Source organism: Lithobates pipiens, unplaced genomic scaffold (assembly GCF_037356315.1).
Source record: "Lithobates pipiens isolate NorthernLeopardFrog02 unplaced genomic scaffold, aLitPip1_a1.2 Scaffold_13, whole genome shotgun sequence".
Taxonomy (NCBI): domain Eukaryota; kingdom Metazoa; phylum Chordata; class Amphibia; order Anura; family Ranidae; genus Lithobates; species Lithobates pipiens.
Genome location: NW_027507718.1, coordinates 268,517,578 through 268,529,880, shown reverse-complemented (window position 1 = coordinate 268,529,880; position 12,303 = coordinate 268,517,578). Strand labels below are relative to the sequence as shown.

Genomic DNA, 12,303 nt, shown 5'->3' with positions numbered 1-12,303 from the left:
CACTTTGGCTGGGAGAGCCCAAAGGGACAAATAGGTGTGCAACCGTGCAGTCCAGAGGCGGCAAGTTCTTCGCACACACAAGAGACAGCCTGATGTTGAACCAGCAGAAAGATAACACTATCTTTCACTGTGTTGGTAAAGCTGCAGTACAGACATCAGAGTGGCAGTCCTAAGGAAGGAAAATATGTACCAATGTACCACCCCAGAGAACCCGTCTGAATGTGCCCTTCGTTTTTTTTTTCATTCTTTACATTTTTAATTATATATATTTTTTTAATTTGTTGCCATTTCAATTTTTTTTATTTTTTTCATAATGCTTCTGGGGGAAGGGGGGAGGGCTTTTGTGACATTTTAGGGGTCTAAATAGGTCCCTGAAGACTCACTTTTAAGACAGAGAAAGGGATTAAGGAAACACATTCCCCAGTTACTTTCTGCAGTCTCAGCTGCACAGCATGAATGAACATGAAGAGCTCTGCACAGCTTTCCTGTTCATTTATAAGCGAAAGCATAGTAAACAGAGGGGAGGGGGAAGCAGGCAGAGCTGTGAGAGGGGGGTGGGAGCACACATGGGCCCAGTCAACAGACACAGACATGCAATCAGTGTAGAGAGCACAGACAGGATGATTGGTGTGGCAGGGGGCAAGGAACTGATCTCCTGTATGCAGCTGAAAGTAGTGGAAGGAAGAGTAGGAGAATCTGGCATTCAGCTGCTGTAGGCTGAGCTATACAGGGGATCAGATCCTATAATTGCCCCCACCCCTGCAAAATCCAATGTGACAAGGTGGCTATACGGGCCCCCCTGGAGCATGGGCCAGGTCTCAATTTCGACCTTTGCAACCCCTGACTGTAAGCCACTGATCCACCAATTTCACCACACATGAGATAGCTCAAATGCTATTTATCAAACTAAAACAATTGTGGGAAAGCACCATGGAAGACTTGTGGCCCTCCTAAGAACAAATTGTAGACACCAGTTAAAAACCTCAACTCTCTGGGAATCTTTTAAATCTTTTTTTTTTCTTATTGCAAGATACTTTTTTTTATTTTTTACAGGAGATCATGTTATTGCATTGTGCAGTCCAATGTGTATGAAGTGTAAAAGCTGCTTGCATGAGGACAGCAACTTCTGTGTAGACAATGAGTAAGTTATTTAATTATTTATATTTTTCTTCATTCTGGAGATACACAACTAGGCGCAACAACAACTGATATAGTATACTCTTCACCTTGCCAGGACATTTTACTATGATCTTTGAGTCTGTGTACTTTTTTTTTTAATTACTAGTTTGGCAAAATATGGCAAACCTGTAATTATGTTCTTGACACTCATCTAAACTGAAGGAGAAACTTGGCTCAATTAAAAAATCCCTTTAAAGGAACAAGTTCAGTTGAATGTGACTAATTAATATCTATGTAATGACCTTGATAAAAGAGAACCTTCGTGGACAAAATACTATTGTTTATAACTTGCATCTTCGGTGAACCATGGTTAGCCCCAATAGGGCAATACGTTTTGTTTTGTTTTGGGGGGTGGGGCATTCCTAGACCTTCACAGTTGCGTCCATCTATGAACTTTTTGCCCAATGATTTTTCTTTTAAATAAGTGATGGGCACAAAAAATATATCAGGCAGTGGAAGTGTCGCATTCCCTATACAAAGGTGGTGGATGCAGTGATGGCCCATATTACTTTAGATGAAGTGGTGTTGGTCCCATAAGTTATCAAACAAGATTTGGGTTGTCTGCTAGTGCAGAAGTGCATGGAATTGTCCTTATCTCCAGTGGAAGTCATGCTCCTACCAGGCCAGTGCATGTTTTCCCATGATCTTTGCCTAAAATGTATCCCCTGAAGACACAAGTAATGATCCAGTTACAGGCTAGTCCTAACAAAATGGAAGGCAGCTGCTTAGCTAACTTTATCTTTTCAGTCTATTAAAGTATAAGATGCAAATAAGTTGAACAAAAATTGTGATAAACCATTATTAAATGTTTTCATTACAGTGTTGGCAAAAACAAAGGGCTCATGCTTGACAAAACCACCCGATTTTCCATCAATGGAAAACAGATTTACAACTTCATGTCCTGCAGTACATTTACAGAATACACTTGTGTGGATGAATTTGCATGTGTTAAGATCGATCCTAAAGCAAATTTGGATGAAGTGTGCCTTATTGGTTGTGGATTCTCCACTGGCTACGGAACAGTACTTAACACTGCCAAAGTAAGTTTGAGTAAATATATTCCATATTGCAAATTACAGATTGACGTGTTATGAAATATTCAACAAAGATGAACAATCAGGAATCAGGAGGTCAAAAGAAAGTATTTGTACAGTACAAGACACAAGCATAATATTCATATACCCTGGGTTATAGACTCGTGTTTTCAGGTCATTGGACACTGGCAAAGCTCTTGAAGACTTGACACCCTGGGGCACTTGTTTTAATAGAGATGATGTTTGGAATGTATTTCATGGTTCTGTAAACCTTTCCAAACTCATGCATGTTTCTTGATGCAGATAGAATTCTATACCCATAAAATGGAAAAAAGAGGTCTTAAGTATCATATGGCAGTAAGTTTACTCATCTATAAAAGCCCTGAGTTAGGTACTACCTCCCAGGGTCTCTGTTAAACCCAGCCCTGTTTTATCCTTGCTTACAGACCAAAAAACTTTAAGAAATCAAGGTTCCTATATATCCCCAATTTCGAATTACCAAGGAATATTTTATATCTTTCGAACCCTCATGCTTTATGGGTCGTGGATATTAACCATTTCTAGGCATAGGTTATCTTCCCTGAGATTCTTTGACTCGCCAAGCAAACAAAGCCCTAATTAGAATGTAAACGTAAATTCTTGATCACCTCCAATAATGGTGTGTTTTCATGATATGCCTTTCCTTTCAACTAGGCCCTTTTCAGTTTGTCCCAGATCTGTACCTTACACCCTTGTTATAGGACGTGGGCTACCCCTATCCTTTTTCTCTAGGTGTACAAAAAATAGGTTTCAAGACTGAGATTGTTCAGAGTAGATCCTATAGCTCCAATTCAAATCCAATCTCCTTTCAACATTTTGTACACTCTGAGGGTCTATACATCAAAAGAGCTCAGCCATGGAATGTATCAATTAATACCCATGGTGGATTCTTCTTTTTGACTAACTTCCAAGCAGCCTCCAAGCCTCTGATATTCTTGACATCTCTGGCACCACCATAAAGGGAATGCCTTCCTTTCCTCTTGAAAATAGTGTAGCACTATTACAAACTTCCTTATTACAGGGCAGTACACCTTTTATGTCATCAAATAGGCAAAAGCCTTTTTATCAGGGGTTCTTCTAAAGTGCCAAACCATAAAAAACAGCCTGTGGGAAGTCTCCTTCCCAGATTCTCCTAGTGGCATTCTGTATTCCTCCCATCAGCACCAGCTGAACAGATCATCTATGTCAAATGCCTACCCCTCTTTCAATTATGTAATGCCACCTCTAAGGAGGTCCTCCTTCTACAGCCATTCTGGGGCAATCCGTCATCTTGTTGGGTTAGTCAATTCTTTATGTGTGGACCTGTTGCACATTCCTGTTGCCTGTGTTTTACCCACCCCATCTAATTCAATGCTTGGGGATGTCCCCGGGTCTATGAATACAATTCCTGCATCCTGATATACATTTATATATCTCTAAACTTCATATGTTGGTATACAGGACAGGACACATTCTCTGTTCCTTGGTTACTCTTCATGGCTTGCCACAAAAATTAAGACTAATAGAGTGAGGCATGGGGCAGGTCCTCAACAGCTTTGCCATTGTCCATCATCTGAAGGTACAAGCCTATAACCCAGGGTTTATAAATACTTTGCCTGTGTCCTGTACTGTTCTCCAAGAAATGTAATTTACAGGTATGGCAAAATAATTTTTTTCATAAATTGCAAATGGCTTCCTAGGATTATAGTCAGTGCAATGTGCTGGGTTTAAGATGCTTAGATTTTCTGTCAGAAGATTGTATTGAAAATTATCATAGATTTAACATCCACATTCTGCAAAGTGGTAACTGCAGAGATGCATTAAGAAAGAATGAGGCCTAAGGCAAGGAAACGTTGCCCTTTCCCCCACAACTTCTTTAGTTAGCATTGATAAGGACTGCAGTAGGCACATATCAACCCCATTTGGATTGTCTGCACTGTCATGGCCCCACCAAACATCAGCTTTCTACAAGTGTATCCCCCTTTATGAAGAAACAGGCAGGTGCAGAGCTTTGATCAGTTGTTCTATCCCCTTGGTTTACTACAGGAGCATACACATTGTAGCTAGTCACCCTGGACATCCACCAAGCCTTAAGCAAATCTATTGGCTCATGGATGATTCAGTTCTACTTAATTGTTTATGGCTGATAAAATTGAAACTCTAAAATCTACAGATCTTGTGACGTTACAAGAAAAAAATCGAAATTTACAAGCTGTAGGATTTATTGAATAGTTCTCTCAACAGGTAAAATAGCCATAGCTATTATAATTAAGGTTCATATTTAAGAGTATAATCCTCATACAGTACCCTAATACCATTTTAATGACTGTGTTCTTTCCTAGGTGAAACCAGGGACCACATGTGTTGTGTTTGGTTTGGGTGGAATTGGAATGTCTGCTGTCATGGGTTGCAAAGTTGCTGGTGCTTCCAGGATAATTGGTGTAGACATCAATCCAACCAAATTTAGCAGAGCTAAAGAATTGGGATGTACTGATTGCATCAATCCAAATGACTGTGACAAACCAATCCATGAAGTTATTGTGGAAATGACTGAAGGAGGAGCAGACTATGGATTTGAATGCATTGGCAAAGTTGATGTCATGGTAAGAGATAAATATATAGGAAATTGTTTAGCTTGTCATTCCTTTATCCGTATAAAACTTAATCAAAGCACAAAAAAGAGCCTACAGACTTTACTGGTACCAGGGAGGACAACATTTATAAAACCTTCATTCCATGGTTAAAATATAGAAAGAGCTGACTGTAAGGCCTCATGCACACTTGATGTTTTTACAGCTGCTGTTTTTTTGGCTTCAGACATTTTTTCCTGCAGTCAATAAACTCTCCATCATGTTATCCTATCTGTCCATGCACACATAGGCTGTTACCAGCAATTTTTGGCAGGCGTGTTTTCTAGCTGGAAAAAACTAACAGAACTAGTGGGTTTTAAGAGTAGTTTTTCAGCTCTAACTCTGAAAAAAGATGAAAACAGCTTAAGCACGCTGAACAACGTGGCTATTTAGCATTGATCAGCATTTTTATAGTTATAGTTTTTCTAAAAGCAAAGAAAACATTACAACTAAAAAATGCCTAAAGATGCTGAAAACGCTGAAAAAGCTACTACAAAAACAATGAAAAACTCGCTCTACAACTACAGCTTTCTACAGCTAACATTACTGGCTTTTTTAATAAAGTCCGGTGTGCATGAGGCCTAATGGGTGAGGCAAACTTTGAATGACAATGCTTTTTATTTTTCTGCTCATTGTCTCTTATTATTTTGATCTTAGGCTTATTGTGCTCCCTAGCGGATTGTTTGTTAAGCTAGTTAACATGTTGCAGACATGCTCCTTCTGAATTCACTTGGAAGCTTTATGTGTCTTCTATTGTATGCTGCCTTAACTGCTATTTGCAGCCTAATGTTTTGTAATTTGTACAATTTGTCTTTTTCAATAAAACATCTATGGAACAAAAAATATATATATTCAAAGATTAAAATCAGAACGGGAAATTAATCCCAAACATATACAGTAGTTACATCTCTTATAATAGCGTGTACCAAAATATAGCATTCAGACAACTTATTTGTCTGAGACAAAAGACCCGTGGCGGCTGGTGCTGAAAATGTTTTGGGGGTTCCAAAACAACTGAAAAATTAAACTGTTAGTAATGCAGGACTGTAAATAGCCATTTATCAGGTGATTATATATCATTACTGCTAGAAAAAACTGTGTTCATTAATTGCAGCTTCACTGTGCCCATCAATTGCAGCTTCACTGTGCCCATCAAATGCAGCCTGTGCCCATCAATTGCAGCCTCACTGTGCCCGTCATATGCAGCCTCATTGTGCCAATCATATGCAGCCTTACTGTGCCCATCAATTGCAGCTTCACTGTGCCGTCATATGCAGCCTCATTGTGCCAATCATATGCAGCCTTACTGTGCCCATCAATTGCAGCCTCACTGTGCTCATCATATGCAGCCTCACCATGCCCATCAATTGCAGTCTCACTGTGCTCATCATATGCAGCCTCACTGTGCCCATCAATGGCAGTCTCACCGTGCCCATCATATGCAGCCTCACAGTGCTTGTTGTAGTAGGCCAATCACATCCACATTTCAAGTAAAAGAAAAAAAAAACACCAAACATAAGTTGTCCTCAGCAGAACCCCCTTTACATAAAATGCCTCAATCAGAGTCCCCCTTTACAGCAGGTGCCCCCCTTTACATCAGGTGTTCCTTTATAACAGATGCCCCCTATATATCAGCACCCCCCTATACATCAGGTGTCCTCATCAGAGTCCCCCTTTACATCAGGTGTCTCAATCAGAGTCCCCCTTTACAGCAGGTACCCCCCTTTACATCAGGTGTCCCAATCCGAGTCCCCCTTTACAACAGGTGTACCCATCAGCATCCCCCTATACATCAGGCGTCCTCATCAGAGTTCCTCTTTACATCAGGTGTCCCAATCAGAACCCCCCTTTATAGCAGGTGCTCTCCTTTACATCAGATGTCACCATCAGAGTCCCCCTTTACAGCAGGTGTCCCCATCAGAGTTCCCATTTACATCAGGTGTCCCAATCAGAGTCTCCCTTTACAGCAGGTATGCCCCTTTACAGCAGATGTCCCCATCAGATTTCCCCTTTACAGCTGATGTCCCCATCAGAGTCAACCTTTACAGCAGATGCCCCCATTAGAGTCCCCCTTTACAGCAGGTGACCCCTTTACAGCAGGTGTCCCCCATCAGAGTCCTCCTTTACAGCAAGTGTCCCCATCAGAGTCCTCCTTTACAGCAGGTGTCCCCATCAGAGTCCTCCTTTACAGCAGATGTCCCCATAAGAGTCCTCTTTTACAGCAAGTGCCACCATCAGAGTCCCTCTTTGCAGCAGGTGTCCCCATCAATGCCCCCCTTTATATCAGATGTCACATCAGAGCCCCCCTTTACATCAGATGTCCCCATCAGAGCCCCCCTTTACATCAGATGTCACCATCAGAGTCTCCTTTACATCAGATATCACCATCAGAGCCCCCTTTACAGCAGATGTCATCAGAGCCCCCTTTACAGCAGATGTCACCATCAAAGCCCCCCTTTACAGCAGATGTTACCATCAGAGCACCCCATTACAGCAGATGCCCCCATCAGAGCCCCCCTTTACAGAAGATATCACCATCAGAGCCCCTTTTATATCAGATGTCATCATCAGACCCCCCTTTACAGCAGATGTCATCAGAGCACCCCTTTACATCAGATGTCACCATCAGAGTCCTCCTTTACAACAGGTGTCCCCATCAAAGTTCCCATTTACATCAGGTGTCCCAATCAGGGTCTCCCTTTACAGCAGGCATGCCCTTTTACAGCAGATGTCATCAGAGCCCCTTTACAGCAGATGTCATCAGAGCACCCCTTTACATCAGATGTCACCATCGAAGCCCCCTTTACAGCAGATGTTACCATCAGAGCACCCCATTACAGCAGATGCCCCCATCAGAACCCCCCTTTACAGAAGATATCACCATCAGAGCCCCTTTTATATCAGATGTCACCATCAGACCCCCCTTTACAGCAGATGTCATCAGAGCACCCCTTTATATCAGATGTCCCCATCCAAGTCCTCCTTTACAGCAGGTGTCCCCATCAGAACCCCCCTTTACAGAAGATATCACCATCAGAGCCCCTTTTATATCAGATGTCACCATCAGACCCCCCTTTACAGCAGATGTCATCAGAGCACCCCTTTATATCAGATGTCCCCATCCAAGTCCTCCTTTACAGCAGGTGTCCCCATCAGAGCCCCCCTTTACAGCAGATGTCCCCATAAGAGTCCTCTTTTACAGCAAGTGTCACCATCAGAGTCCCCCTTTACAGCAGGTGTCCCCATTAATGCCCCCTTTTATATCAGATGTCACATCAGAGCCCCCCTTTACAGCAGATGTCCCCGTCAGAGCCCCCCTTTACATCAGATGTTACTATCAGAGTCCCCCTTTACAGCAGATGTCATCAGAGCCCCCTTTACAGCAGATGTCACCATCAAAGCCCCCCTTTACAGCAGATGTTACCATCAGAGCACCCCATTACAGCAGATATCACTATCAGAGCCCCATTTACATCAGATGTCACCATCAGACCCCCCTTTACAGCAGATGTCATCAAAGCCCCCCTTAAAGCAGATGTTACCATCAGAGCACCCCATTACAGCAGATGTCCCATCAGAGTCCCTCTTTACAGCAGATATCACCATCAGGGTCCTCCTTTACAACAGATGTCCCCCCTTCTTATATTCACAGCTCTCACAGCAAGTCGCCTGTCATCCATATTCAGACAGCCGGGATGAGTCAGAGAAACCGAATGCAAAGGCACAAAACCCACCAGTCACTAACCACTGCAGAGAACAATGCTATAGGAGTGTTCTGTGTGCAGATCTCAGCGCTCCGACTTTCTAAAGGAAGCCAATAAAGCCTCTTGTTTGCAATCACGTGATTGGAAACACGTCATGTTTCCCATAGCAGTGGTGTGTCCAGCTCCCTGCATACACATTATTTATTTATTTTTGTATTTTGTTTTTTTTCAGTGATTGCAGCATGTCATGCATCCCATACACTTGTGTGCCCGGCATCCTGCACACACTTAAAGTACCATTATTATTATATTTTTATTTATTAATTTGTAAATTTTTTATGATGAGTAGTTTTTGCGCCCCTGTGTCCCCTATGGGCGGGTTGTCACTGAAAAGGACCTCTTGGATTGTTGAAGACAAAGAAGTTGTCTAAATGTCTAAATGTAAAATTTGATAAATGCTACTGCAGTAGTTATTATATGACTATAGTAAAATTACTGTAGAGGATGAACACAACACAATAATACTTATTTATCTTAACTATGAAAAGCTATTTAAACCCTTTTCTAGAAATTTGCACACATTCTTTTTTGCTGTAGCTATGTACTTAGACCCACTTGATATTTAAAAATAAAAGTTGCAGAATGAGTGAAATCTATTACAAAGGATTTTCACAAGGACAAAGATTACACTGGGAATTACTATACAGGGTCTATATTGCAGGCATATATTTAAATTGCTTCCATATTTGTTTATATTAAAGAATCAGCTAACTTAAAAGTATAAAGGCTGAGTGTAGTGTGCTGAGTCACCGTATGTGGCTTGAGAGCTCCTGAAGCCATAGGATTGATTTACTAAAAGCAAAAAGGCTGTTCACTTTGCTAAGGAAATTGTATTTTGCAAGGAAAACTCTCTCAAAGCTTAGTAAACATAGTGAAATTTCACTTTGCAAGGAAGACCCAATCACCTTTGCAAAGTGAACAGTCTATTTTCCTTTAGTAAATCAACCCTATGGCTCCTTCCAATACTTTCAGTATCTATCCATATACCTTGGAGTTTTGGAAGTTCTGGTTCTATCAAGTAGGGTAGTACCTCATATAATGGCTGTGGCATGAGTACAGACCTCAGAATTGTAATGATCTGAACACCATAGAGGCATAAAAAAGAAAAATATTAGGTGACTTTTCTCTGAAATATCAGGTTCAGATGACTGACCATTTAAGGTGAACCTATGTTTTGCCTGTGTAGGGAGCGTAACATGGGCTCACCTGGATGACCCTCTTCCCAGCGGCACACACTTATGCCCTGTACACATGGTTGGACATTCCGATGCCAAAATTCATCGGATTTTTGCCGACGAATTTTGGCCCAAAATTGTCTTGCATACACATGGTTGCACAAAGTTGTCGAAAAATCAGATGGTTCAGAACGAGGTGACGTAAACCACGTACGACGGGACTATAAAGAGGCCAGTAGCCAATAGCTTCCGTCTCATAATTTATTCTGAGCATACATGGCCCTTTGTCCGTCTGAATTGTCTACACATGATCAGAATTTAAACAATCTGATTTTGTTGTCGGACAATTTTAGATCCTGCTCTCAAACTTTGTGTGTCGGAAATTCCGAAAGAAAAAGTCCGATAGACCCCACACACGATCGCACATTTTCCGACCGTGTGTACAGGACATTACCGTCATTTCATTCTCTAGCCATTTCGTATAGCCATCAGGGCAATAGAAACAAACCTAGGCTAATCACTGGGCACCAGCAGTGTCACAAGTGCAGAATGAGCGTGAGTCACATGCTCCTCCCTACCTGGATGTACCTGGTATCTTCTTCAGTCCTGATACAGTAGCTAATGGGGTGATGGGAGAGGAAAGGGGATGGTATTTTGGCTGTTTGGGAGAGAGCAATTAAAATGCAATTACAGAATTACAGACAAACTATTATATATGCAGTTTTAGTTGGTAAACATGTTTAAAAGTGCATACAATAGGGTCAGTGTGTGTCTGTATGTATTGCAGTCTGCCTAGGAACACTCACTTCTCACTGAACACTCACTGACATCCACCCATCAAGGCATTTTACCTTTGTCTAACTCCATTGCCAACCCAATGCTTGCATCTGAGTTGAGGCACTTGAGAGAGAAGTACTGACACATGGTGCTGTGATCTTTTCAGGAAGCTAGCTATAGCACCCTGTTGACCCCTCCCACCAACCATGATCTACCTGCATAGCATAGAAAAGCAAAGAGACCAAGTAATCATATCAATGGGTTCAAAATAAGGTATATCACGAAAGCAAAGGTTTATTTCAAAAAATGTATTAGCAAGAAAGGCAAAATATAAGTAGAAAAAATGTTCAGGTTCAAATAATAAATGATCTAATAATTAGCCAATTATTGATACATTTAAATAATGAACTAATAATAAGCTAATAAAGAGTGTAACTAACTGGGGCACATTTTTTTTTTTTTAGGAATCTATGATTCTGTCCACTCACTATTCTTATGGATCTGCGAATATCATTGGAGTTCCTAAATCCACAGATAGGCTTGTTGTAGATGTAATGTGGCTGCTAACTGGACGTTCACTACAAGGAGCCTTCTTAGGAGGTAAAACACTTACCCTTTACAACATTCTGAATACAGTTTACTGTGTGTTAAAATATATACAGTGGTGCCTCGGTTCGCAAACTTAATTCGTGAAACGACTCTGGTCGCGGAGCAAATTGGTTGTGAACCAAGGCAAATTTTTCCATAGGATTCAATGTAAATCAGGTTACTCCAGTCTGAACTTTTTTTTTTTTTGTCTATATATACAGTAAAATTATGAAATGTATGTCCAAAAAAAAAGGATTTTAAGCATACAGTATATTACATACCGTCTTTAACATTAAGCTGATCTCTTTCATGTGTACATCTAAAAAGAAAGAAAAAAAAAGATATAGCTCCTCTTTAATCCTTGTTTGAAACAATCCCAACCCCCAATTTAAACGACTAATCTAGGGGCCAGAGAACAGCACTGTGAATCCAGGAAAAGATAATCTGAGGGCGTGATAAAGTTGTAGAATTCATATGAACTGTTTTTACGTGATTCACAATCAAGTGAGCCAACCCTCATGGTAGTCATTGGGCAGAAACCCCTATCTGAGTGGACAGGTTCTCCTAAGACTCTCATCCTGTACTGCTCTTCTCAATATGAATGTGTTAGAGCAGGGTAAGTAGCCGTACCCGTGTTCGTGAACCGAAGAACATTTTTGTGAACTCTTCTGTTCGTGAACCGAGTTGTTCCAGAACAGGAGTGTTTGTTAACCGAGGAATCACTGTATGCACACTGAAGACCTTGGACTTGAATTCTAGCAATTTCTTTTTCTTCTTTCATTTACAGATTTTAAGGCCTCCTTGCAATTCCCAGGCTTAGTACAAGATGCCATACATGCCAAGAAATTTGACCTCTCCAAGCTGGTGACATGCAAGTTGCCCTTTGAAAAGATCAATGAGGGTTTTGACCTCATGAGACAGGGGAAATGGTAAGCAGTTTGTTAATATGGAACTTTTCTTGTTATAAATCATGACAATCGTATATACAAATAATAATTAACAATAAACTAATCCCTTTGTGGCTCTTAAATTCAGTTGTCTCAGCTTAGGAGGTAACAAAAAAGCACTTTATTTAGCTCTAGTGATTTTTTTATGACTATTCATGCAAATATAGCACTGTCTTGTTTTAGTTGCCATT

At 41.0% G+C, this 12,303-nt stretch overlaps 1 protein-coding gene across 3 annotated transcripts in view; it reads left to right on the top strand.

Annotated features, from left to right (window-relative positions):
• Window positions 1-12,303, top strand: part of LOC143974842 (alcohol dehydrogenase 1-like) — a 32,210-nt gene that overhangs the window by 16,070 nt on the left and 3,837 nt on the right. For all 3 annotated transcript variants that reach the window (XM_077476595.1, XM_077476596.1, XM_077476597.1), the window contains 5 exons: window positions 1,054-1,141; window positions 2,000-2,219; window positions 4,574-4,834; window positions 11,042-11,177; window positions 11,953-12,094. In XM_077476595.1, the coding sequence (XP_077332721.1) occupies window positions 1,054-1,141; window positions 2,000-2,219; window positions 4,574-4,834; window positions 11,042-11,177; window positions 11,953-12,094 (847 nt within the window). The remainder of the gene's footprint in view (window positions 1-1,053; window positions 1,142-1,999; window positions 2,220-4,573; window positions 4,835-11,041; window positions 11,178-11,952; window positions 12,095-12,303) is intronic.